The sequence below is a fragment of the Panthera pardus genome, unplaced genomic scaffold (assembly GCF_024362965.1).
Source record: "Panthera pardus isolate Hobbes unplaced genomic scaffold, ASM2436296v1 HiC_scaffold_25, whole genome shotgun sequence".
Lineage (NCBI taxonomy): Eukaryota > Metazoa > Chordata > Mammalia > Carnivora > Felidae > Panthera > Panthera pardus.
In genome coordinates, this window is record NW_026526821.1 from 45,149,839 (window position 1) to 45,177,604 (window position 27,766).

Here is a 27,766-nt window from a genome sequence, read left to right on the forward strand (position 1 = left end):
TTGATGTGGTCAGCAACATGATGTGGTCTTCACAGAGGCTAATTACATCCTTGATGGGGTAAATAAGAGCCTGGCATCTAGTACGGTGCAGCTGCAGGTGAGAGCCTGCTATAAACAGCTGAAAAGAGCTACAGACACCACTTTGCCTCTTCGGACGTAAGACCTCCCCAATGTCATAGATGAGCAGTTATCATGAAGAGACCTCACTGTGCTTGGGGATGATTAAAGGGGAAAATAACATGCCAAGAGATGGGGTCTGCATTTCCTCCCCTTGAACCTGGGCAGACTTGTGACTGTCTTGACAGATACAATACAAGGGAAGTGATGTGGTGTGACTTCTGGGGCTGGGTCAGGGGCCAGGCAGTGTCTCCTTGTTTGTGAGAACAGTGGCTCCTGGAGCCCCGAAAGGCCAAATAAGTCCAGATACTCACCCTGTGATTGGACATGCCACACCTGGGTTCTCCAGTTGGCAGTTTCGGATGAACCCAGCCTTCCAGCCATCCCTGACAAAGCACCAGACATATGAGTGAAGCCATCTTGGATGCTCCACCAGCTAAATATCACCAAGTGACTTCTGTTGCTAACACATGGAATAAAGGAATTTCCCAGCCAAACCCTACCCAAATTTCTGGCCCATGAAATCATGAAAAGTAATAAAATGGTGGTTGTTTGAACCACTTAGTTTTGGTGTGAGTTTGTTGCTTAGCAAAAGGCACCTGAAACAAAAGGATAACATAGGGTAAGGGAAAGGGAACAACATCTGGAAAAATCAGAGAAAGAACATACTCTTGACAATATTCCAGGAGTCACACACACACACGCACACACATGCATGCATGCACACACACACTGCAGAAAACTATTCATCATCTTCAGTACAGTTTGATCAGCCAGACTCTGAAATGGGAGCTGAAGCCATCAGAAGAGCAAAAGCTGAGCTGAGTAGGCTACAGAATTAGATGAAAAGGAAGATGGGTAAGAAAGGATTGAAATCCAATCCCTGTCAAGAGAGAGAACTGCTACTGAACAATGTTTGATGCTGAAAACAAAGCGCAAAGCTCCCCTGGAGGGCAGAGGGCAAAGGGCAAAGGGTAAAGGATACATTTGGCTCAAGACACGAGAAGGTGTGATCAACACGGAGGCAACATATAGATCACTGGTTTTTCCAAAGAAGAGGCTGTGATGAATGGAATAGATACAACAGAGACATGCTAGCAGAGAATTTTCCTTACCTAAATACCATATTGTCCAGTTGAGCCCATTCCAGGCAAAATCAAAGAAAAATTTACTCACCTAGTTATATTCTGATGCAATTTTAGTTCTTCAACAATGATAGGGGAAAAATATGAACACATTTCAAGAGAAAAACAACAGATCACCACCACCACCACCACCACCACCACCACCACCACCACCACCACCCCTCAAGAACAAAAATAAGACAAGCACCCAAAATTCCCCTTCTAGGATAAAATGGCATAAAAACATGAAACTAGCCACACAGTATTTTGAAGAAAATATGGCAGTTCAGTAAGTATATGTGCACCCACGTCTCTCCTATTTGAAGACAGCAAAAAGCTGTTGTTTTGTCTGTGAGGCCTCAGAAGAATGATCTTCCGTGTTCTTTAGTGTGTATTCTGAATAACTAAGGCAGAAAGGAAAATTTAGAACTTTATGATAGTCTAAAAAGGTAATTGGCAAGCACCAAACAATTCAAAAGCTTATAAGTCTGAGAATAAATGCAAAGTAGGTAACACTGAAACTTCATCTAAATCTAATCAAGAACCAAGTTGTTCGAAAATAGGGAGAGGTGGCCAGGGAGAAATAGGAATTCTCTTAAATGGGGAAAACCAAAGGTAATATTTTGGTCTTGACTCTTACATATAGAAGGAATAATGTAATGAATGCTTTTGAACAGCACGAGTAAATCCGCCTTCCAAACCCGGGAGAAGATAAGACCGGAGAAAACATCATTTGTGTAACCACAGGGAAGGAAACAAAGGAAATAGCCACAGTGCTTTAAACAAGGATAAACCAGAATGGCATTGAGAAAAACAACAGTCGCAACAGTGAATGCCATGGTTTTAAACTGCGCTGTTACAAGAGCAAGGCTCTGTGTTTGCACCAAATTCAAAATACAAGAGAACTACCAAAACAAAATGACATCCAAAGTTTCAAAATGAAATGTTAGAAGCGCACCAGCAAAAGGTGCCACACAAATTCAACAGCTGTCAGAAGCAGCAGCAATATTAGTATCCAACAAAGCGGAATTAATTGGAGAAAGAAAAGCATTAATGTTGACAAAGGGCACAATTCGTGACAACAATACAGAGGTGATGAGCTTGTTACGTGCGGAACATGATCGTGTGAAAGAATACATCACAAAAACAGAGGTGCCCCTGGAGTGTTTGCTTCTTGCAGTCACGTTTAAGACAGGAAAAAACAAGCTGAACCACATCCAGAGACTTGAAGTCACCCCAGATGTTGAGCCACAGAGGTGAAGATTCAGGATTGCTGTCCTCAAATACTCGAAGGGTATGTACATGCAGAAAACAGATCAGAATTGAATGTCATGGCCTCAGGAAGCTGATTGAAGACAGACCACCAGAAGTGATGGGAATACAGTGCTTATTCACCCTACCAAACAACTTCCTAAGAGTCAGGGTCTCCTCCAAGGGGGAATGTCCGGCCCAGGAGACATGAGCATGCCCTGGCGGGGCCCTCATAAGGCGGTAGGAACACCTGACGGAGGTCGAGGGACTGCTGTGTGTGTTAACTGCTGTAGTCCTTGCAGGAAATCTCCAAGGTCCATGCTGCTTTCTTCCCCATTTTATGGATGAGGGAGCCAAGGTGCAGTGAAACTGAGGTGATTTGTCTAGGGTCAGGCGACGACAAAGTGACACGCCAGGATTTAGACCCAGGCTCCAGACTGAGTTCTTCACCATTGCCCTTGTCTCTCTTCTCTCTCCCTCTTTCTCTGTCTCTTTCCTCCCCTTTCCCCTCCCTGCCCTCCCTCTCTCACTGATATGATCCAGAAATTGCACTTGGTGGCTTTTAAAAATCCTTACAACACAGAAATTCTAGAACTTAATGTTTAGAGTTAGAGTCAAATTGAGTTTCTTTCTCTCATTAAAACTATCTGGAGAAAAGCTAATCGGGTCTGGTAAGTGGCTCCACAATACCGTCAGGAGGGGCTCCCACCAGTCAGCGATGCTGGGCTGTTCAATCTGACAGAAGGATCGAAAAGTTGTCCGTACTCTCCAGTCACTAGTGGCAGTTTAGTTAATGGCAGAACATTCCAGTGGGGATGGTGAAATACACCCATGCTCTCCTATTAAACTTGACTCTCTCCCTTACTTTGATGATGTAATAGGATTTTTTTTCCCATAGATCTTTTTTCATTTATTAAGCTCTGCTGAAGTCTGTGTGGACAAATTAATTGGCCTTGGGATTTAAAATCCTAGCTTTGGTTTTGCCTACTTTGTGAAAATGCCATTGCGTGAATATGAAAAATACATTATCCCCTTAATTTTCCTTTAATTTTTCTGATCTTGTGAAAAAATGATCCCACACACGTAAGTGCACACAAGAATAATACAGGTTATCAGAATGCCGTTACATTTTAGAATCACAGTAGGTAAGCTGATTTTCATTTTGGAACTTGTTCTTTTCCCCTCTCCCTTCCTTGTTTTTTTCATCTAAGAACTTACTATTTGGGGATAGTAACTCATTGAAAGCTTTATAAATTGAATAGTTCTCAATTTGTTCTTTAGCCCTACCACTTTCTGCAAAGGACTTTCCCCGATTCATTAAAGCATGGGGTACTAAATGGGTGTACTGTTACCTAAATTTTATTTTCTTTTATACGACAGTGCTCATTGGAGTTCTGGTGAGGTTTCTAACCTACAGAGCATGGCATTCAATATTATGCACTGTAAATCATTTACCAGATGATTGGACTGTGGACTGCTTCATACTACCTGTGAATATAAAAATGCCAAAATTTGCTGTGATTTGCTAAGCAAGCTATATTGCTAAGAAGAAAAGTTTACCTCCACAATTGTAGTTGCAGTAAATGACCACTACTTCCTGAATTGTTCTTTTTTACTAAATATAATTTTACTGCAGGTTCTTTATAGAGAAAGTAAATCCAGCTTTAAAAATTGATTGTTTTTTGGGACACCTGAGTGGCTTAGTTGGTTAAACGTCTGACTTCAACTCAGGTCATGATCTCGCGGCTCATGAGTTCGAGCCCCCCATTGGCCTTGCTGATGTCAGCCTGTCAGCACAGAGCCCTCTTCAGATCTTCTGTCTCCCTCTCTCTGCCTCTCCCCTACTTGCACTCTCCCCCAAAAATAAATACTAAAACAAATTGTTTGTTTATTAAGTTAATTTAATTCAGTTTGAAAATCAATTAAATGCATCACAGTAAGGTACAAGGCTTATTTACCATTTATATTGAGGAAGGATAGAACCAAAAAGTTTCCTAAATGTTACCTGAGGTTTAGTGAAACCCCATTTATTCAAATACTAGCCAGTATTTACCCCTACCCCATATAAAAGGCATTTTCTGCACTTGTCAAGGGTGGGAGAACTTTCTCTGCACCCACATTAGCATCTACTGCAGGTGAACTTTTTGCCCATCATTGCTGTATAACGATCCCTGACTCACAGCCCATGGGCCTTATATCACGAATATGCAAGGCAGCTGGTACAGGTCTTCTATCAGAGACCTTCCATTGCCTTTGAATCTTGCTACTGATTCCGGTCTCATTATCTTCCACTTAATCTCACCTGGTTGCCAAATAAAAATCAGAGGGGTGAAATGCTGGCCCACTGGGCAAACTCATGCCACTGTGCTATTGTACTTGGCTTTCACAAGGGCATTTGTTTGATTCTAATTTGAAACAAAATATTGAAGAAATCAAGAGTCCACAGGTAAAAGAAAAGTGTCTGGCATTTCTTGAGAAATCAGATCTGGCCACACTGAACCCATGCTCTACTCTGGCACCAACTGGATAGAATTGAGTTGTGGCCAAACTCTGGCCAGGGCATGGGCCTTCAAGTCTGCCACAGTATCCTTGACACTGAAGACAAGTGTCATCTTTTATTATGTTCTCACTGTCGCTTTCCTTATACTAGAGGAAAGTGTCTGCTTCCACTCATGTCTGTGTCAAAAGTGAGAGAACAGAAGTTATACTGGGAGGGTTCTGTGTTCGGACAGAGACAGAGAGAAGGAGAGGGAGAGAGGGAGGGAGGGAGAGAGAGAAATAGAGAAAGGGAGGGAGGGAGAGAGGTGAAAGGAGAGGGAGAGAAAGAGTATTTCTCTGACAAAGTGAAGAATAATTCTGTAGTTTTCATAAGTGTATAGTAGTCCACTTCCCTCATTTTCTTTTCTGCCTAGCACCTCTATGCACTTGGATTTCAACCCCTGATATAATTGCTTCTGTGCAAATTGCTTTTGCCGAAAATGGCTATGTCAGATCCCATTCCCTGTGCTGTGTTCTTCCTTGGCCATGCCACGCCTACATGAAGAGATGGATCGTGGGTTCCTCTGCCTGATCCTGGCCAGGCTTTTATGATGACCCCCATGAATAGAACATGGTGGAAAAGACACTGCCCAATTTCCCAGACTAGGATGGAAAAGAACATGGAGCTTTTTATACTGGTTCTCTCAGGACACATGTCCTTGGAACCCGGATGCCTTGTTGTGAGGAAGCCCAAGACACATGGAGAGGCTGCATGTAATGTTTTGGCCAACACCCCAGCCAAGATCCCAGTCACAGCCAGCATCAATTGCTGGACATATAATGACAACTTGCTGTCATTTTTGAATACCTGGCATGTTTTCGTGGGGGGAGAGGGGAGGAGTGAGATGGTTTATCACCAGATGAATCAGCCCCCAGCCATGAAGTCACCTGCAGCCTACAAGTCTTCCCAGCTGAGGCCTCCAACATTATAGAACAGAGACAAACTGTCGCCCACCTTGCCCTTGCTTGAATTACTGATCTACAGAATGTATGGAATAATTTGTTATGTGGCATCAGAGAACCAGAGCAACCCTTTCTGAGAATTGTCTCTAAGGGGTCATTCCACCTGTTTTGTTTTAGTTTTATTTTTTAAATTCAAACCTGATTGTATTGCGGGACTGAAAAAGGCACACTTCTACTGGACATTTCTATGTGTATTTAATTTAATTAATTAATTTATTGCTGTGTCAGTGCTTCCCTTACTACCAGTGAAATAAGCATTTCTCTGTAACATACCTCTCAGGTCCCATGCCCTACAGGGGCTGATATTAGTCAACACCTGACAAACAGAGAGATTCCGAGCAGCGGGAAGCAGCGATACACTGATCAAGTTCCTGGCAATCATTTCACTCTTAACGATGAAGAAGATTGCTGTAAGGCCCTGCGTTGGATAAGGAACAACCCCATAGTCACAGAAGGTAAGGATGTTGGTAACTGTGCATTTTTTCAGAATTGCTTTTTATTTTTATAATGAGTCTCATCCTTCATCTAGTTCCAGTGTATAATTAGTGCCTAATTAATTCCAACCAAATCATTCATCTGTCATGCTTTGTTTTCCAGATTAATTTACAACTTGTTGTCATTTTTGGATACCCAGCGTGTTTGCTGGGGGAAAGAAAAAGGCTTGAGATAGTTTAATTATCTATAATTATTTTATTACACAAAATGAATATCCGAAGAGCAAAGCATGGCTAAAATCATTAACTAATTAAAGAATAATTTAATAAGCAAACATGTTTAGCAATTATATGGAAAATATGTCTCCTTTTGTGAAGCCGAAAAGACCTAGGAAGGAAAAGAAAGGTCTGTGTTGGAAGGGCTCTTTTCTTCCCTTCCCGATCCATTGTTCTCTTTCTTGGTGTCGTCTGCACAGTCCTTTCCACAAACACACATATTCAAGTTGCGTGCCACTTTCTGAATCAAAATGAGAGAGTAAAACATTTGAACAAATGCGTCTGCCACTCAAAAGTGTTTTCTCCAACATCTCCCTCTCTATTGCTTGGATTAAATTGAAATTGTTTGACTAGTAAGACAACCACAACAGGGCCTGCTTACCTACTCGTCCTTAATGGAGACCTGGCAGTCAAGTTTGGGAAAGGACGAAGGGTGGCCCCTCAGTTTTTACCTAAAACAGTGACTCGGTTGGGTTATACAACCACCCGTGGCACCCTGGGATGCTAATCCAGATATTCTGTGCAGCCCAGGGATATCAAAAAACACAAAGTGCCTATACTATGGGGGTCAAGATGTAAAGTTAAATATAATAATTTATTTAGTGTACTTATTTAAATACAATTTATAATATTATTATAGTTAATATATTAAAATTAAAGAGTTTCTTATGATTTTTGGTGGAAGATTTAGGCATTAATTAACTTTTTGTTAAGTTACTACATTTACTCCATTAAAAATAAAAAAATAGGTATCAAGTGACATTCAAAACATTGCTGGATTCAATTTGCTAATTTTTTATAGGTTATTTGATCTAAATTCATAAGTGAGATTGGCCTGCAGTTTCTCATATAAGCTTTATTTGTCCATTTTTGGGAATTAAGGGTATGCTAGTCTCACCAAGTGTTTTTTGGAAGCTTTCTGTATTTTTCTGGGGTCTGAAATATGTCATGTAACCTAAAAGTTGGGCTAAGGTAACCCACAAAACCAAGTGGGTGTGGCACCTTTGGGCAAAGGTGGAATATATAGATATACACTAGGGACCTAGATTTAAAACATGTCAAACTATTTTCATATTTGCCTCATAACTTGGTATTATTTTAGATTTTGCATCAGTATGTGTTTAAACCTGTTTTAACATTTTAGTCATTTTTTTAATCACTACCCTGTGACCTACATAGACTTAAGGAATTCTTAATTTGGACATCAGCAAACTTTTGCTATAAATGTTCAGATAGCAAATATATTTGACTTTGCAGGCCATATGGTCTCTTTCCCATCCACTCAGTTCTGCCATTGCAGCAAGAAAGACAGAACACAAATAAATGGGCAAGGCTGTGTTACAATAAAACTTTATTTACAAAAATAGGTGATGAGCCATAGTTTGCAGAACCTGCTTTTGTGCATATAATTTGTGACAGGTCATTACCATTTTGTCAAGTCTGACCTCAAATTGTAACTTACACTCCCTGAAAGCACAAGAGTCCATGGCTCAATACAAAATACCCAGTGTGTTTTATTTTAGGACTTTGCCCGATCGTGTTATAAAAGCAGTGTTTTAACTTCAAACAGCTGCCTATTTTGGATGTTAGAAGTAAGGAGCATTTTGACCAAAGAAAGGGCCTTTGAAAGTGACAATGCAAGTTCTTGAGGTTGAACGTTTGTAGCAGAGAATTTAGAAATCCCAAAAACAACATACACTATGCCCTCCTTCAGATGGAATTTTTTTTTCTGTGCTCTTGGTTGCCAGATGGGGGAAGAGCATCTGTGCTATTCTGATGACTTGACTGGTTGTCAGAGATGGTGTTACTCTGCTGCCCACTTAAAGGGAAATGAATGCTTTTGCAAGATTTAAGAATGTCTCCCATCAGCCACTGCATACAACCCCTCTGAGTGCCTGCTTTTGTCCATTGAACTGCCAAGATAAGAAGTATGTAGAAATTCACTTATTGTCTTAAACGTAGGTTATTTTCCCAGGTCTTGTGCTAATGACACTCCTAGGGCATGTCTCTAGTAGATGCTCATAACAATCAGATGCTAGGCCCAGGCTCCAGAGATATCTGAGAAACCCAGCCCAGCCAGATTAATTCAACTCTGTGTGGTGCTCCTTTTCCAATGACTTTTCGTGAAAGAAAAGTTAGAATGAAAAATGCTAACCTCCTGCCTGAAGGAAGCTTTCTCTTTGTAGTTTTCCACAATTAGAGTCCTATTCAGACTTGAATTTGATTAGTCCCATTCCAGATAATGTCTTCCTCACATGGGTTGCTGTGAGAATTAAATGAGATAAATAAGATAATATTACATGTCCAACTCAGGATAGTGTCTCATACACAGTGAGAATTCGGTAATACAGGCTTCTATTAGCATTGCTGTTACTACTGCTACATGTGATGGGGTTATTGCTATGCACAGAAGGTTCCCAAGGCTGTAATCTCAGCCCCTGGTGATAGCACAGTCTAGGACACCATCTGCACAAAAAATCAGAGATGGCTGGGTAGCTCAGTAGGTTAAGTGTTCGATTCTTGGTTTTGGCTCTGGTCATGATCTCCTGGTTCATGAGTTCAAGCCGTGCATCCGGCTTTAACCTGATGGTGCAGAGCCTGCTTGGGATTCTCCCTCTCCCCCTCTCTCTGCCCCTCTTTTGCTCTTGCTCTCTCTCTGTCTCTTAAAAAAAAAAGTAAATAAACTAAAAAAAAATTTTTTTTAAATGGGGATCCACGTACACCGGGGGCTGGTCCATTTATAGACAGGCACTATGTCCTTAATGAGAGCCCTGAAAACTGAAGTTTGGAAAAGGAGGATTGGGCTCAGCCTTAAAGAAGAGCAGGAGAAGTAAACAGACAGGTTGGGGGTGCTTGAATTGCACTGGGCAGACCCTTGAAGGGCAGCAGTGGGAAATGAAAGTGGATTGGCAGGTGGAGGACCTCAGGGCCCAGCCATGTCTGGGTTTAACTGGTGACTTTTTAGGGGTTGGGGAACTAGTGAAAAGGGATAACCAGTGCACCAAACAGCACTTCAGGAAGGTGAACCTCCCATCTAGTAGAGAGAAAGCAATCCAGAAAGACCGGGTTGGAGAAGACTGCATAACCCGTTGGAGGGGGGTGGCCGTGGCAGGTGAGGGCTGGTGCAGCCACTTCTGGCTTATACCAAAGACAGTTATGGGATGATGATATTTGAAGCTAGAAACTAGAAGCCTGGCACTTCATGAAAAATGAGCAGGGCTGCGTTTGTGTACCTACTGCTATCACTCCACCTGCCAGCCCTTTTTCCTCTTCATGTCACCATAATGACACCAGGAAGAATGTGGACATCTTTCATGATAGTTAGCTTTTTTCATGATAGTCAGTGCTAATTTCTCCCTTTCTCAATAGCTCAGGATGGGGTTAGCAGGAAAGAGCTGAGAACAGAGCTCTTCCTACAAAAAGTCTGAGAAAAAAAAATCTCCTGTGTCTCTGTGGCTATGATTGGGTCACATGTCCATCCGGCAATCACACATGGAATCCTGGGACATGCCAGGCCTAACTTAGCTGAAGTACAGGCACTTGAGGGGAAGGGCTTGTTTGTTGAGGATGGTGGGGAAATTGTTCTAGAAGGACAGGTGGATGCTGGGTATGAGAAGCAATGGATGGCCACTGGGAGGAAGTCAGTTCCGGAATTTCTGCCCATTAAAACCATACAGATACAGCCTCAAAGCATCACCACTGTCCCCCCCACACCCGCCCCCATTCTCTGTTTTATCCTGCCTGCTTCGGCTGCCAAAGGAGAAATGATTGTTCTGTGATGGAATTAGCCCAGAATGAAGGGCATTGTTTTCTGGGCTCTAGAGTTGGATAGGTTTTTATAGATGTAAATTATCCTAAATGATCAGAACTGCTCCAGTATCGTGGAGAATAGCTGACATCACCAGCTCAAACGCTGCTTTCAAAGGCAAACAAAACCTGGAGGGTTCTGCCCCGGGGGTGGGGGGTGGGGGGTGGGGGGTGGGGGTTCAGATAGAACCGGGCAACCTAATACATTATAACGGTTTATGGCATTAATTGAAACTAATTGAAATTCATCTGCTATTACCTCTGTACTTTCCATGAAAATGAAAAGTAAGATGAAAGTAAAGTAAAAAAAAATAAATAAATAAAATGGCCTTAATGGCCCGAAATGGATCAATTATTTTCATCTTTAGCTAAATGCAGTTTACTGCCTTATTAAAAGCATGTTTGTTAGGAAAAGTATAACATTAAAATTCCAGTGCATGAATCACCAAGCAAAGCCTTTGGTATGTTATATCTAATATAGTCTTCCCTTTTAATTTGGCAGAACAAAATGAGACAGGTCAGGCTTGGGTCATGGAAATCTTAGGCTTTGACGTATAAAAAATAAAAAGAACAGTCTCTGATCTATTCATGGATGTGATATGGTTTTTAAGTGAATGTTTATTTCATAGTTTACTAATATTCTGTGATATCTATTTTAAATTCTTTAATTTATCTAGTTATTTGCTAAAGTTCATTACACAGATTAAATGCCAATTAGAGTATTTTTTAAGGAATTTATTACATATCCATCTGCAAATATAGTGTAGTGGTGTGAGTCCAAAACCAGACTCAGGAGGTCTGAGTTCTGCTGAAACATCTACCTGCTGTGTGATGTGGAGCTGGGTCCTTTAGCCCCTTTGTCCTCTGTTTTCTGGAGAACATACAATCTCTTGGGGCTGTTCTGAGGATGAATGAGGTCATACATAATCACACTATGTCTCTTTTGAAGTGGAAAAAGGAAATATAATTCTTCATTAAAATACAATGGAATATGTAAATATACATAGACATAATTAAAATACATAAATTATAAAATTTAGCATATAGTTTTTGTTTTCTCTGGCCTTAACCATAATAACTAGGAAGAAAAATTCAAATTAATATCTGTGTGCATAAATCTTGAATTGATTTCTAATACAGACTGTATGCATACATTGAGATGTGATTTTAAGGCCAAACCAGGAAATCCCTTCCTTGTCTTCATTTCAGAAGATGGTTTTCTGGAGAATCTTCATCTTTAGAATATTGAGCATGACTATGAAATGCATACCTTCTAGGTGATTAAAATTAAAGCACTCAGTTCAAAAGAATAAAATACTATTTTAGCATCTATTGAAAAAAATTATTTAAAAAGGCTGTTCCCTTACTCTTAGGGCAAATCTGTGTCTAAGAAAATTAAGACCATATTTTGTTTTTTGAGCTTAACAGGGAGATCAACTTAAGTATTTAATTTCTCTAAAGCCATGTTCCTTTTAAATATTAGTAAAATGTCTAGCTTCTAGAGGAGATAAATAATAGTTTCAGAATGATGAAAACTGGCATCTTTTCCCCTCTGATTAAGATAAATCGAAGAATCTCCTAAATCTGGGTGCATTATGAGAGTTGAAATGCTAAACTGTCATTGCCTTACTTTGGTGATCACAAAGTTGTTAGTGCATTCATTTATATCATCAAAGAGCATGTATCAAAAAGCAAAAAGATCACCTTTCCATATCTGCCGACATTTTAAATGACAAGTCTTAGTGCTTTTTTGATCTGAGGTGGAGAATTGACAGCCTATAGAGGGTGATTTGAGACCTCACTTTCCCTCTTTCTCCCCAGCCTGGCTGTCGACACCAAAATCCCTCTCTCCTCTTGGCAGCCCCCTTGCATGGTTCACCTGGAAGGTTACTGCAGGTTAGCTGTGAGGAAATGAGTGTTCCTCTTGCCAACCTTAATTTCGGGTGCTTTCACACGGTCCTCTTTCTAACGGTGCCCTCCTTGTGTTCTGCTTCCTGTTTCAGATCTGTAATCTTAGTAATGCATAATTTATGCCCTAAAAGGAGCAACAAAGGTTGGCCTTCCATGAAAACTGCTATGGTTATATTCTATTATCCTGTATTGAAAATTCACCCAGACTGCTCTAATCATCCATTACCATTTGCCATTTCAGAGGAGGGCAGCCCACCATGGTACCTCTGTCACCTATCAGATCAAATGCAAAAACGGGCCGTTTCTTATCTTTAGATTAACTGAGCTGTAGAGTGGCCGGATTTTTTAGCATAAAACTGATATCCAGGGGAAATCCTCAGATTTCCCACTCTATCTGCATCATATGTACATTGAAATGTCAAAAGAATGTATATGCTATCCCAATTATGTGAAGGAAGCCCCTGCGATGTGTTATGTCCTTATAAATATTTGCAAAGACTCCATGAGTTACAAAGTACCTAACTGGTGGAAATACATTGATTAAAATAAATCTTTGACTAGGGGATCCTGGGTGGCTCAGTGGGTTAAGCGTCTGGCTCCTGTTTTCGGCTCAGGTCATGATCTCACAGTTCATGAGTTCAAGCCCTGTGTCAGGCTCTGTGCTGATGGTGCAGAGCCTGCTTGGGATACTCTCTCCCTCTCTCTGTGCCCCTCCCCTGCTCTCTCTCTCTCTCCCTCTCTCTCAAAAAAAAAATAAACTTCACTGCTTTAAAAGAAAAGGTAAATCTTTGGCTGATTGAAGTTGTCTGACATTAAAAGTGTGTCATACATGAAGGGCACCTGGGTGGCTCAGTTGGTTAAGCGTCCGGCTTCGGCCCAAGTAATGATCCCGTGCTTTGTGGGTTCAAGTCCCACGTTAGGCTCTGTGCTGACAGCTCGGAGCCTGGAGTCTGCTTCAGATTCTGTGTCTCCCTCTCTCTCTGGCCCTCCCCTGCTTGCACTGTCTCTCTGACTCCCAAAAATAAATAAACATTAAAAAAAAAAAAAGCATGTTGTACATGAGTATATATCATGGGTCCCACATAACCTGGGGCTGCCTTACTCCCTCTGTTTAGTGGTCAGGGTGATCTGTTCCAATGGAACCCCATCTACCCCATCTTATATATTTTGGCTGGGATAAAGCTGTCAGACCCAATGCTTTCCTTAGGGAAAGTCCTTTTCAGTACTACTATTCATGGCTTAGTTCATCCATCCTCTCCCCTCACCTGGCAGCCAGTTTGTTTCACCTATTTTCCGTCTCTTAAGTGTCACTTATCCAGTGATTGAAGAAAATCTGTATCTCCAAGGCTCTCTCTGTTCTTTGTCTCTCTGCCCCCTCTTTTTTCTCTCTCCATTTCCTTTTCCCCCATCTTCCCTCTGTGATTCAGCTAAAAATTGACCCAACTATCACAACATGATAGTTATACAAGGGTTAACTTTCTTATAAAACAGTCCTGTTTCCTTGGGTTGAAGTGCCTACCAATATGGCAGAAGTATTATTTTATACTATCGTGTTGTAGACACACACAATTTTGGTTACGTTTAGGATTATGTGGGGAAACCTACATAACCAGATCTAACATTGTGAAGGGAAACATGTTTCTATCGTATAGATCTCAGATATACAATTTATCCTGTGGTTGGATAAAGAAGTGCCAACTTTATAGGGAATACCAAGTAGAAATATGTAGTAGGAAATCTGGCCACAGGAAGGTTGTTCTGCAAAAAAATATTTTAGAAGGCTCAAAAGTAAGACCCAATTAACATATGATCAACAGTATGATAACCTCAAACATTCATCCATATGTTCAGTCAGGAAACATTTTGTCACACCCGTTGTTGGCAAGATACTGTGCAAGGCACCAGGGGTAACATGGTGGGCTATACTTTATGCTGTTGTTACTCATGATTATGAATGTAATTATAGATTGTGTCTATAAGTGCCTGGCTTTGTGCCTGGTATACAGGAATCATGCAATAAACATGAATGGACTCTAAAAATTCTTTACAAAGTGAGAAATGACGTAGAAAGAACTCACAACTGTGCAAATACCATGGAAATATCATAGTGCAGACATTTAAAAGGCAAGAGATGGAACTGGCAAAGCTGCCCTTGTCACATCAGGTCTTTTTGTATTTGTGGAGGGATGTGAGCTGACCTGTAGCATGTTCTTATTTCTGTAGTAAAAAATTACAGTAAAACCTTGGATTGCGAGTAACGTGTTCTGCGAATGTTCCACAAGACGAGCAAACATTTCTAATAAATTTTAACTTGATAAATGAGCGATGTCTTGCGATAAGAGTGGCACATGATGCTGAATGTCACATGATCACAACCGAGCTGATGGTTCTTCTCTCTCTCTCTGGGATTATGCATGATCATCTCCCATGCTCTGATGCTCAGTCTCAGGCTACCATGTTTGGCAGAAATCAGTGATTTTTCAGAACCCTGGAAGGTGCCTACAACTGGCACTAGTGTATTTTTTTGTCACTTCAAAGCACCTATGGACATTCCTTTGCTTTTCCATGTAAGAGTAAGCTTAGGAATGCTTTGCTTCATTCGAGGTCAGGCTGCCTGCAGATATAGACACTTTCCTCTGCTGCCTTATTGCCACTTACATTAAATACAGTATATGACAAGAGTTTATTAATACTTTACTGTAGTCAACACCCATGCAAGTATATACAATGGCCCCCATGCAGAAAAAGATTCCATTGAGCCAATAGATAGCAGTGATTCTGTTAGTGATAGTGAAAGTTGTCCTACACAACAACCCTCCTCTCTCTGGTCTCCCTCACACCAGCCACGAAGGTTTTCAAAGGTAAGTGCAAGTTAATTTGTTTATTTTCTCTATATTTTGTATTTTGTTTGTTATTTTGTATGACATTACAGAATTGTAATCATTTTTATATGAATATTTTTGGGTCGTGGAACGAATCATCTGAGTTTCATTATTTATTTAAAAATTTTTTTTAACATTTATTTATTTTTGAGAGACAGAGAGAGACAGCGTGAGCAGGGGAGGGGTAGAGAAAGAGGGAGACACAGAATCTGAAGCAGGTTCCAGGCTCTGAGCTCTCAGCACAGAGCCCGATGCGGGGCTTGAACTCACAAACTGTGAGACCATGACCTGAGCCAAAGCCAGATGCCCAACCAACTAAGCCACCCAGGCACCCCTCATTGTTTCTTACAGGGAAATTCGCTTTGATATACAAGTGCTTTGGATTACAAGTATGTTTCTGGAACAAATTATGCTTGCAAACCAAGGTTTTACTGTATATCACAATGAGATTCTACTCTATTTTGTGAGTAATGAAAGAGATATATGTAAATAATCTTAAAAAACATGTTTAGGTGAAAATTTTAGATGGCATCATATAAGCATTTATTTACGATGCCCAATATAGCTGATGGTTTTGGACTGTTGTTCAGCAAATATCCACACTGTTCCCTCTCCTACCCTGGGCAGAGTGTTTCCCACTCCTTTGACCACATGCATTGCTTTGGTCAACAGAACGTTAGTGGATGTAATGCAAGGAGAGGCTTGAAAAGTGAGCAGTTGCTCTTGCCCTCCCATGCTCCTACACTTCTCCATAAATAGAACATGCCTCAGGTATCTCCGTCCAACCAGGGTGCAAGACACATGTGCAGGCACAATCCCAACCACAATGTGGAGCCGGATCCGCTGATACCAGCCCGCCCGCAGATGTGTGAGCTGACCTACAACAGTAGGCTGATTGTTGTTTGACACTAAGTTTTGGGGTGATTTGTTATGTTGCATTATTGCAACTATTATGATAACCAAAGTCTCATATTGGGGGGGGGGGTGGATTTTGTTCCAAATTGAACTGTAGGCAAATCTATTTTGCAATTAGAATATCTATCAGTAAACATCTAATTTAAATACTAGAGATTTTATAAAATATATTACCTTTTGAAATGAAAAGCCTCATCCTCTTCAGCTGCCTATAGTCTGTGGGCAACCCTTGCTAGATAGTACCCAGCAGCATCGCATTGCCCTGGCTTCCCCGAAAGCCCATCTCACAGTATAGTTTCTACAAGCTAATATGAAAGAGACTGGAAAAATATTCAGCCCTGAATTCTGGGGGGGGGGGGGGGGAGGGGGGGGGCATAAACACTTAAATTTGTTTCCCTGAAAATGAATGTTGTGTTGACATGCATATTTTAAAAGGGTGGAAGACCTCAAACCTGTGACAGTTTTAGGTTCAAGTTTTGGCTTTCCTGCCAGGCTGAGTCTTTGTTGTGCCAGACAGCTAGGATTCATGTTTCACAGCAGGTGGAAGCAAAATAATTTAAGCAAAATGTTGGCTCTTTCAGACAAGGAAAATGCAGCCCATAGAGGAATGTTGTATTAGAGCATCTGAATAGAGAGATGATCCTAGCCACAAAATTAGAGCATCCTAGTGAAGGCAGGAAGGACCCTGCCCGCTTGCCTCAATGCCTTCTTTCCATTCCATATTTGAGCAACAGGAAGTATAGGAGAACTTTCTAGATGCTGTTACCATCAGAGAAGCAATCTGAAAGGTGTTCTAGTTCCTTTTTTCTTCCTAAGCAAATAAAACCAGCCATTACACCTTCTTTCAGTTTAGGATGGAAATAGATTTTTCCTTAATTTATGCAATGAAATTGAATAAAATAGACTTACCATTTATTTTGCCTTGTAAAACTTCTCTTAATATCATTTCATAAACAGGAAAAAAAGAGAGATTCAATGAATCTATCATTTTGTCATAAAATTGTTACATGCTGCCTGAAAAGTGAGTCTATGGCAGTTCCTTTCTTTGTAAAAAAAAAAAAAAAAAAAAAAAAGGTAAAAATGCCAATTCAGTGTCAAAAATAGCATATACTGGATTTCACTCATTTGTTAGTTTGATCTTAAAACATGTCACATGTAATTATTTCTGTAGTATTTTTAAGAAATGTAAATAGCTTAGACTGTTACTGTCTAAATGCTTTTCCCAGGGGAACTCTTTCAAGATGATATTGTGCTTTCATTCTTACCGACTGAAAGAACAACTTGCATTCCCTTTTGCTAGGTCTCGACCCATTAAATCTAAAAATCAGAATTTGAATCTTCATAAAATTATCCATTGAAAAGCAGAATGTTTTAGTCTTTAGTTCTCAAAAAAGGAAACAGTTTCCTTGAAATCAACCCAGTTCAACACTTAAATATTAAAATGTTTGTCCTAACTCATCCATGATTTTTTTTTACCAGCGTCCTGCTCATCACTTAGGAAGAACTTGTAAATATCACAAGCTTTATTATTACTTTTTTTCCTTAGTAAGTGTTGCAACTAGGGGAAAGGAAAAAAGAAAAAAAAGATAAAAGGTTTTATTCCAGATGGTTTCATTTATCATAACTTCAACTTTCATATTACAGGACCATAGATGAATGTCCTACTTCTGTGTTAAAAGTACTTGACTACTTTGTGGGATGTTTTGTGCCAATTCTTTACTAAATTATCTTGGTCGCCGTTGCTAGGAAACACCGCTGACTTCCTGCAGCTGAAAAAAGGGGAAGGTTATAGGGAACAATTCGGTATTATTAGCATTCGACTAACAAGGTTTGGGTTGTTTTTTTAAACTGTGCATCTTAGCATTTGCCTCCTTTTCTAGGGAATGTCATTGTCTATGGGAATACAATTGACACTTACACCACAGTGGAGACGCTTTTAAACCTTGGTGTGAGGGGCGGCTACATCCACCTGGTGCAGCCCCCACCCACCTCCACCATCACCTGCATCAACAACTACTCGGTGGAAAGAGCGGTGGAGGACGCGCTCAGAGCTGCGGGGGTTGCCATTTACCGCGACGCCCTCCTGGCTCAGTGGAACGATGGCCAGTTCCCAGACCCCATCCACAGCGCCTGCTTCACCACGCCCACCAAGCCTTTCAGACTTCCGTGCTCCGTAAGTAGGTCCCTGTGAACTTCACTCACCACCTCCAGAGAGCCTTCACCTGCCACGGACTTGGGGTCTGAGAGATGACGGGTCGGGAATTCATAGCCACAGGTTTTGGGGTTTTTTTTAATGGCCAGATGCTCTATTGCTGAGGGTCAAGCCACCCCAAACTCGGTGGCATATATTATTTTTCTCTCTCTGGGTCCTGGGATTTGAGCCTGCCCATCTGGGCAGCTCTCACTTGAAGTCTCTCACGTGGCTGACGTCAGACTGGGGGTGGAGCTGGAGTCACGTTCAACCCTTCCTCTGACTTTAGATGCTAGATCATCTTCAGCTGCAATTTTGTCCAGAACACTTCATCTTGGAAGAGTGGCTTGGTTCTAAAACCGAATGAGAGAGAAAGGGAAAGAGAGAGAAAGAGAAAGAATGAGATACTGTATCATCTGTCCATATCCAAAGGGAGGGGAATTAAGCCCTGCCTCTTCATGGAAGGAGTGTCAAAGGTTCAGAGAGTGCTAACATGGACCAGGAGCTCACCATCTCCCAGGCACCATGCTGCATGCTTGCAGTATCGTCTGTCACCTGGTCACAACAGGTCTGTAAGGGGAAGCATCCCCATTTTACAGATGAGAACACTCTGCCTCCAAGTCAGTGGTATGCTGGGCTCCCAACCAAGGTCAGAGGGCCCCAAAGTCTATGCTGCTGTTAACTTTTTAAGACTCCAGAAACAGCAATAGTGGGTTTCTCTCCCGTGAACTAGAGACTTAAAAGACCTCTCTCTCCTATTTATCTATCTATCATCTATCTATCTATCTATTATCTATCTAATTATCTATCTTTTGAGAGAAGGAGAACTTTTCTCTTAGGCTGTGTAATAGCTTGATTTACAACCCGTGTCCTTGGATTTGCCAGTTCAGGAGATTAGCAGAAGCTAGCAAGCAGGGAGATAGGGAAGGGCCCAGTCAATCTAATAGAGAAGCAAGGGACCCTTCCTTACAAAGTGGAGGCTTAGTACAGTGTGAATATGGAATATGTGATCAGTTGTGGTAAAGAATGCCACATTCTTGGGGGAAGTCTGTGAGGGGTCATAGCAATTCCTTACCTGAGAGTAGGGGGTAGTCAGCCTAAGTCAGGGCTTCTGACCCAAGTACCCTTACAGGTAAATGATGGTGACCTTTATCCACCACCACCCGCCCCCCCCCCCCCCCACGCACACACACACGCACCCACAGTCTGGACAGGATCTCAAAGCACAGAAGAGATTTCTCTGGAATCCCTCATTTTATCCTGATAATCTACGGAAATTTTGCATTCTGCTCCTTAATACATTCATTTATTCATTCATCCCACAAATTTTCGTTGAACACCTGCTAAGTCTTAGGCTCTGTCCTAAGTGTGAGGGACACAGCAGCAAAAAAGACAGGAAAAGTTAATTTTATTTTAATGTATGTCATATGTATGTTGCAATACCTATTTAGGTTAAGAAGAATCAAAATGTTTTCACCCAAAATTTCTCCCCAAAATGATAATCTTGGAAGATATGCCACATTTATCTTGGGGAGCCACTGGAGGTAAACACATACCCTGCTTAGGAAGCAGGGATATAAGAAAACCTCCCCTGGGGCGCCTGGGTGGCTCAGTAGGTTGGGCATCTGACTTCGGCTCAGGTCATGATCTCACAGTTTGCGAGTTCAAGCCCTGCGTCGGGCTCTGTGCTGACAGCTCAGAGCCTGGAGCCTGTTTCAGATTCTGTGTCTCCCTCTCTCTGACCCTCCCCCGTTCATGCTCTGTCTCTCTCTGTCTCAAAAATAAATAAACGTTAAAAAAAATTAAAAAAAAAAGCAAACCTCCCCAAATAAGCAACAGAATACAGGTTCTCTAGCAGCCCCCTCTGGCTTTCATTTCCCTATTGAGATCAAAATTGAAATTGTGGCAGAGACATTTTGCAAATACTCTCACCTGCCTTGTTCCAATACACCTCCCTGCTAAAACTTCATCCTAAAGCAATCTGAGTTAGATAAAGCCTCCCACTTCCTCCACTGTGCTCTGCACCACAAGGAATGGCCTGTGCAGATAATATTTCCCAGCGCTGGTTGCTCACTGACCTTCATCTGTGCTTGGCCAACAATAGGTACTGGCAAAAGATTAGAAATAGCAAAAAGGAAGAAGTCAGAGCATTTCTCTCCTCTACTGTCAGCTTTGAGTAGCATCGCTATCAGGCATTAGGAAATTTTGGTGGGGATGAATACATTCATTATTTTGACTGTGGTCACAGTATTGTGGGTTGAACTACATCCCCCCAGAAAGATATGATCTTAATCCCCAGTACCTTTGAATGTGACCTTATTTGGAAATAGGATCTTTATAGATGGTATCAACTGAAGAGAAGGTCACGGTGGATCTGAGAGGGCGCTAAATGTAATGACTGGTGCCCGTCTATGGAGAGAAGGATTTGACTCAGAGGAGACACTTGGGGAAAGAGGCCATATGATGGTAGAGGCCAAGATTGAAATGATGGCAGCTACCAATCATGGAACAGAAAGGATCACTGGTAACTTCCAGGAGCTAGGAAGAGACAAGGAAGGAGTCTTCCCTAGAGCTTCAGAAGGAAGCATGGTCATGACAACAACATGACTTCAGACATGTCATCCCCAGAACTGTAAGAGAATAAATTTCTGTTGTTTTAAGCTACCCAGTTTGCAGTACTTTGTTACAGCAGGATGGGAAAACTAAACAAAAACAGATGGTATCATACTCAGAGCACCTGCTAAAACTAAAATTTTTATAACGGGAATCATACATTATGTACTAGTTTGTATTTGGCTTCTTTCACTCAGCGTAATGGTATTGAGATTCATCCATATTATTCCATGTATCAGTAGTTCATTCCTTTTTATCACTGAGTGGTATTCCATTATATTTCTCTATCACATTTGGTTTATTTGTTCAATTGCTGTGCACATTCTTGTGCACATCTTTGGGTAGACATATTTTCACTTCTCTTAGCTATCCACCCGAAGAATGGCTAGGTCATATGGTCAGTGAATGTTTACCTTTTTAAGAAGCTACCATACTGCCTTCTAAAGTAGACGTATCATTTCGTATTTCTACCAGCGACGTATGAGAGTTTCAGTTATTCCGTAGTCTCTGCTAGCACTTGGTATCGTCAGTCCTTCTAATTTTAGCCATTCTGTTGGGTATGACATGATGTATCATTGTGTTTTTAATTTGGGATTTCCTGATGGTTAATGATGTTGGGCATCTTCTCATGTGATTATTGGCCATTGGTATATCTTCCTTTGTGCAGGATCTGAGCTATTATACATGGCTTTTTAAAATTTTGTTTTCCAGCTGGTTGCTGCTTGTACTGTACATCAGTAATCTTTTACATTCTAGTTAGAGTTCATATTGTACCATCACATAAAATATAAAAACCCTGCAACTGTACAGGTACCTTCTTGCCACTTTCTGGACACCCTTTTCTGTTACACTTGTCATGGGTATTATATCTACACACGTTGAAAAACCCAACAAAATTGTAATTTTTGTTTTAAACAGAAAGAACTTAAGAAGAAAAATAGACTTTTATATTTACCCCAATATTTTCCAATTTTGTTGCTGCCTTCATTTCTGAAGATCCGATTTCCATCCAATTCAATTCCCTCTCATCCTGAACAACTTCCTATTGCACACACAGTTGCAGGTCTGCTGGCAATGGATTCTCTAGTTTTCCTCTATTTAAAAACACCAATCTCACAGTATAGTTACTAAAAGCTAACATGAAAGAGACTGGAAAAATAGTCAACCCTGAATTGTGTGGATATAGGATCCACTGGATATAGGATCATGGCCTAGAACATTGTTTTGTTTTTTTTTTTCCTTTCAGCTCTTCAAAGATGTTTTTTTTCCATTGTCTTATGACATCCATGAGTTTTGGTTTTAAAAATCTGTCATCATTCAAACCATTGTTTCCTTGTACGTAGTGTGTCATTTTCCCCTGGATGCTTTCAAGATTTTTTCTTTATCTTCAGTTCCCAGAAGTTTGATGCTGTGGGGGTTCTGTGTTTATTTTGTATCAAAACATGTTTTTTCTTGAATTTATCTTGTTTGGGGTTCATTCACTGAGTTTCTTGAATCTATACACTTATAACTTTCACTAAATTTTGGCAAGATCTTGGCCATTAGTTCTTGCCTCCTTCTTTTCTCCTCTCCTCCTGGGTCTCCAGTCACACATCTGTTAGACTTTCTCTTGCTGTATGGGCCTTTAAGGCCCTATTCATTTGTTTCAATCTCTTTGTTTCTTCTCTCTCTATTCTTCACACTGAGTAATTGCTACTGATGTGACTTCAAGTTCACTGACTCTTTTCTCTACCATCTTTATTCTTCTGTTAGTGTATAAAATGACTATAGTCCATCCTCTTCCAAAAGCCACCAAAATAAGAAAATTACTCTCATGCTGGTCATTGTTCCAAGTTTTTACTGTCCTGCACCATCTATCTACTTTTAAATGCTCATCAGAATACTTGGGTAATAGTTTTTGTACTTTGACCAGAGTTTATAGTTGTATCAGTGAAAGGATTAACCTGAGGGGATCACACCGTTACACTAGAAGCAGAACTCTGGAGTTGGATTTTGGACTCACATCAACACCTGGCTTCCTTCCGCCGGGTGGTAGTGCCTCCTGGGTGCCTACCAGATGGTCCAGTCTCCAGCCGGGTTTCTCCCTTTTCTACACAGCATTCATTATAATCTGAAATCCTCTGCCTGTCAGTGTGATGACTTTGTTGATGTCCATTTCTCAAATTAGATTATAAACTCCATGTTTATCTTCTTCACCAAGATATTGTATGAATGCATAATGAATGAGTTTTATCAGATCACTGACTCCCGATCTGCTAACCAAGGAGTTTTGCTCTCCATAATCAGAATTATTAATATAAGTAGTCTTAAATATTTATTCAACAACTTCAATGTGGCCAGATGTTTCTACTTCATATTTTCATCCAGTATGTAATGCTAAGTTGGTATTACAAAAATGCATGAGTTGTACTTGAAAGATTTGTAACTTAGAACACATGTTCCCATGAACTGTGTTAGATTTGCTTATTCAGTTTTCAGTCTGGTTCACAAACTCCTGTGAAATCCCAAGTGCAACAAAATTGTGAATTCCTACACCAAAAAAATATAAAATAATAATAATACTGCAGTACTAGTAATCTTTAAAACCTGGGAAAATAAGAAATAACATATTTAATATGCTACTCAATTAAAAGTAGGTTTAATTAAGAAAAATCTGGGTAGGTAGAAGAACTTTTTGGGGAATGCTGAAGGGGGCTTCTGAATATTTTCAAGGGCTCAAGAGGTTGATGGTACTTTTTCATGTATGATTTCAATTCAGATCAAACAGCTTTCCATATTTTTATATGAGTGGGAGATCTATTTTTATAATGATGGGAACAGAATGGAGGAGAGAGAGAAGAGTAGAGAGACAGAAAGATCCAGAGTCAGAGACTCAGAGAAATGTATTTTCCTGTGGTCACTAAGAATTATAAGACAGAATGAATTCTAAAGAGACTTGAAGCTGCCTGGGATAGGAGTAACTGGGATAGGTTAGATAGCTGAGTGAAGAAACAATGAAAAGGGCAAAGGCCTGGTGGCTCCCTAAGGGAGAACAAAGGACATCACAGAGGTGATGGATCTAAGTCTTACACCGTCCAATAGAACTAATGGAAATGATCTGTATCTGTGTTGTCCAATATGGCAGCTACTAGCCACCTATAGCTTTTGGACATTTGAAATAGGTACTACAATTGAGGATCTGAATTTTTATTTTCTTTTAATTTTAATTAATTTAGATTTAAATGTGTATAGTCACATGTGATTAGTGGCTACTGAGGATCATTCATCATTCATGCACCATTCATGGGTGTAGGGAAGGGATATGGAAAGGAAGTATTCCTGGCCCCAGAGAGCTAATTTCTGTACCTAATGGGGCAAGTGAGGTACATAAAGCAGGCATGTGAAGGAAGCAGGGAGTATGATGTCCATCACAATGATGAGGACCCACGTCATATGTTCATTTTATAGCATGCTTTTAATAAGGTGGCAAATTATATTTAGGTTAAGATAAAAATGACTAAACTTACTATTTCAATGACAACTGAAGACTTAAAAACAACTAACTTGGACTGCCGTAATGACTTTCAACATCACTGTTGAAGAAGATATCCAGATAATCACAAGAAAGCATTGAAATTTGGGCAGAGAATGGAGGAAGCATACAGGTCACATCTAAGGAGCATGCAGAGGTGTTTTGGGCCCTTTTATACACAGTGCCTGTCATAGGATAGGTATCCTGAAAATACTTACTGTCTTCCATGCCAGGGCAGGAAGGAATAAGGCAGGAGCCCAAACCTGGTAGATACTGATACTGATGGGGCTCTCATTCTCTGGGGCATCCTTCAGGGATGGGCTTTCTGGTGTAACAGGGCAGGAACAAGGCAAACTGAAGACTCAAGACTGGATTGGGGTGACCCCAAGAAGGAACCTGGAGAGACCTAAGTGTCAGACACAAGAAGAGGCAAATAGGAGGAGGCTGAGATAGAGCTATCTAAAATGTAGGTGAATGAGGGGTAAGTGGTGTCTCTATGGATATAAACCATTTTACATGGAAAAAAATTACTTTTCTAATAGATACTCCATCACTTGGCATCCTTCTCTCCATTGGATGTCTAGATTGAGTGATTACAAAAAGGAGTAACATTAGGTATCTTAATTTGTCCTTCATACCAAAAACAGATGCTCCTGTCTGTCTCTCTTTCTCTCTCTCTCTACTCACACACACACACCACACCATTATGACATTTTGGTAGATTTAGTGTTGTTGTTGTTTTGTATGCCCCCAAAGATAAGGTGCTCTGGAGACTATTCACACTATTGAGAATGTAAAATGAAGAGTGATGACTAAGTAATAATGTGAGTGTTTGTTTTGTAGATGTTCTTTAGCTTCTGTGAGAAGAACGTGGATTATGAAACATTTAAAGCACTCAATGATGCATGTCTTGTCTATGACGGCCGACTTGTGATTGATACTAATTTCCACACCAATGATATAGCCATCAGAGCTGCTGGCTCCCTCACCAAATTCTCCAATAAATATTACTCAAATGAGTGGACTCACAGCAGCTTTAATTCCAAAGAAATTGGCTTCCAGCTGGCAGCAGCCATGCTCAATCTTTTTGACCCAACCCTGGAGCCTGTGACTGAGCCACCGGCTGATCTTGACCGACTCATCCCCATGTACAAGGGAGCCAAGATCCAAGGTTTGTAGTAGGCCACCTTCTTCCCTCCAATTAAACCACCCATTGGATCTGGGTCAGTGCTCAGGGCTGCCCTGTATGTTTCTCTTAGGCTTGGTGAGGAGGCTCCTCTGTCCCTCAGTGGGTTTGCACAGAGATGGGGGAGGGCTCAGTCTCATTTTTAAGCATTTATTATGGACCTGGAATTATTATTGTGGTCCTTTTTATTTTGAGCATGTATTATGGACCACATCATAACTGTGGCTCCTATTTTACTGGTAAGGAAATTGAGACCGAGAATAATCATTAACTTGCCCAAAGGTCACTCACAACTGGTTAGTGGTGCAGTACTCTGACATCTTGCAAAACCTTCATTCTCACTATAAGCTCAGAGATAAGGAGACCCTTCCAAGTATCCTTGGATAGAGGCCTTGGCCTCTTATCTGGATGGATAAACGAAACCATTCACAACTGTAAAATAGTTCACTTTTCATCCCCTAAGCCATATTGACCCCTGAGAAGATCATCATATAAGCAATACAGTATTTATGTTTGGGAGATGAGAGATATCTTTGAGAATAGTGTCTTTGAATGTTGTGGACCTTCTACCACAAAAATGTGCATATTTACAGAACTGTGTGTCCATTTCCAGGAGGTTGATGGACCCACCTCTAAAGTCATCCATGGACCCCTAGGGCATCCATGGACCCTAATCCAGTAAATAGAATATGAGATAAAGAGACAAAGCCCTACATTCCAGTCCTTGTTGTTCTCTACCTAATTAAATGGACTCTGATAGATCCTGCTCTGCTTCTCATTTTGGATGAAAACTTAGGAAAGGTGTGGCCATGGGAAAGGAAGAGAAGGGATGAGTGTCAGAGACTAGAGCTAGATCAAGCTCATATTTATGGGACAAGCTAGAAATAGTAAGGATTTCTTAATGATAATTTTCTAAGTGTTGAGCAAGAACTTTGTTGATTTTCCTTAATAACAGCCACTTTAATATTTTGAGTACATGTTGAAAGAGGACAAGGAATGGGAATACCACTGCATTACCATTTAAGGTCTCTCTAGGTCTTGGTCTGGCTTTGGCAGGCATAGGTTAGAGTGCCAAGGGTTATGGGAAATCACAGGATACACAGGATGAGCTTGGCACATCTTCCTGGAGCATTGGTGACTATATTATGGGTATAATGGCACATTCACATTGAGTTTTTAAATAATTTCAATCTCAGGGAATTTCTTACTAATAGTAGTACTTTAGTGGGATAGGTGAGTAGCGTATACCATGGTAGGCATCTCTGTTTATCCTATGATACAAATATATAAACTATCACCACTGCGTCAACAACTAAACTAAAATGTGCAAAACTTGCTGTTTCCTATAGGAGGCATTCTACCTGGGTCTTACCATTATCTGCATATTGCCAAACCTGCCATTCCAACTCCCTTAGAGGTACAAATGGCCCAGCCTAATTTTGTAAGTATTACTCTTGAATTTCATTTTACTTTCAAATATAAAACTTTATTTACAGGAGGTTGAAATTCTTTATTCAGAGTCTTTAGTATATTGTACTGGTTCATCAGAAAACCACCATGATAGCTGGCCCCCAAGATGGCCCCATGATTCTTGCTCCTTAGTATTCATGCCCTTGTGTGGTCCCCTCCCACACAGAATGTGGCTGACTTGTGTTGCCAGCAGAATATTGTGGACATAACACTGTGTGTGACTTCCAAGGCTAGGTCATGAAACATTATAGCTCCAACTTGCACCTTCCTGGATCACCTCCTACCATGTTGTATGGTCACCCAGGAAGTCCTTTGGAGAGGCTAATATGATAAGGAATTGAGGATTCCTATACCAGTCATTAGCAGTTTGCCAGTCATGTGAGGGAGCTAGCTGCCTTGGATGTGGATCCTCCAGCCCCAGCCAAGCCTTCAGGTGATGCAGCCCCAGCAGACATCTTGGCTACAAACTTATGAGATACCTTAATCCAGAGTCCCCTAGCTAAGCTATGCCTAATTTCTGACTCCCAAACACTGAAGTAATAAGTTTATTATTGTTTTAAGGCATTACGTGTTTTTT

General features: G+C 40.8%; 1 protein-coding gene across 3 annotated transcripts in view; it reads left to right on the top strand.

Annotated features, from left to right (window-relative positions):
* CFAP61 (cilia and flagella associated protein 61) overlaps positions 1-27,766 on the top strand; it is a 279,904-nt gene that overhangs the window by 190,449 nt on the left and 61,689 nt on the right. For all 3 annotated transcript variants that reach the window (XM_019462387.2, XM_019462391.2, XM_053890470.1), the window contains 4 exons: positions 6,274-6,448; positions 18,099-18,391; positions 25,377-25,704; positions 27,069-27,160. In XM_019462387.2, coding sequence (XP_019317932.2) covers positions 6,274-6,448; positions 18,099-18,391; positions 25,377-25,704; positions 27,069-27,160 — 888 coding nt within the window. The remainder of the gene's footprint in view (positions 1-6,273; positions 6,449-18,098; positions 18,392-25,376; positions 25,705-27,068; positions 27,161-27,766) is intronic.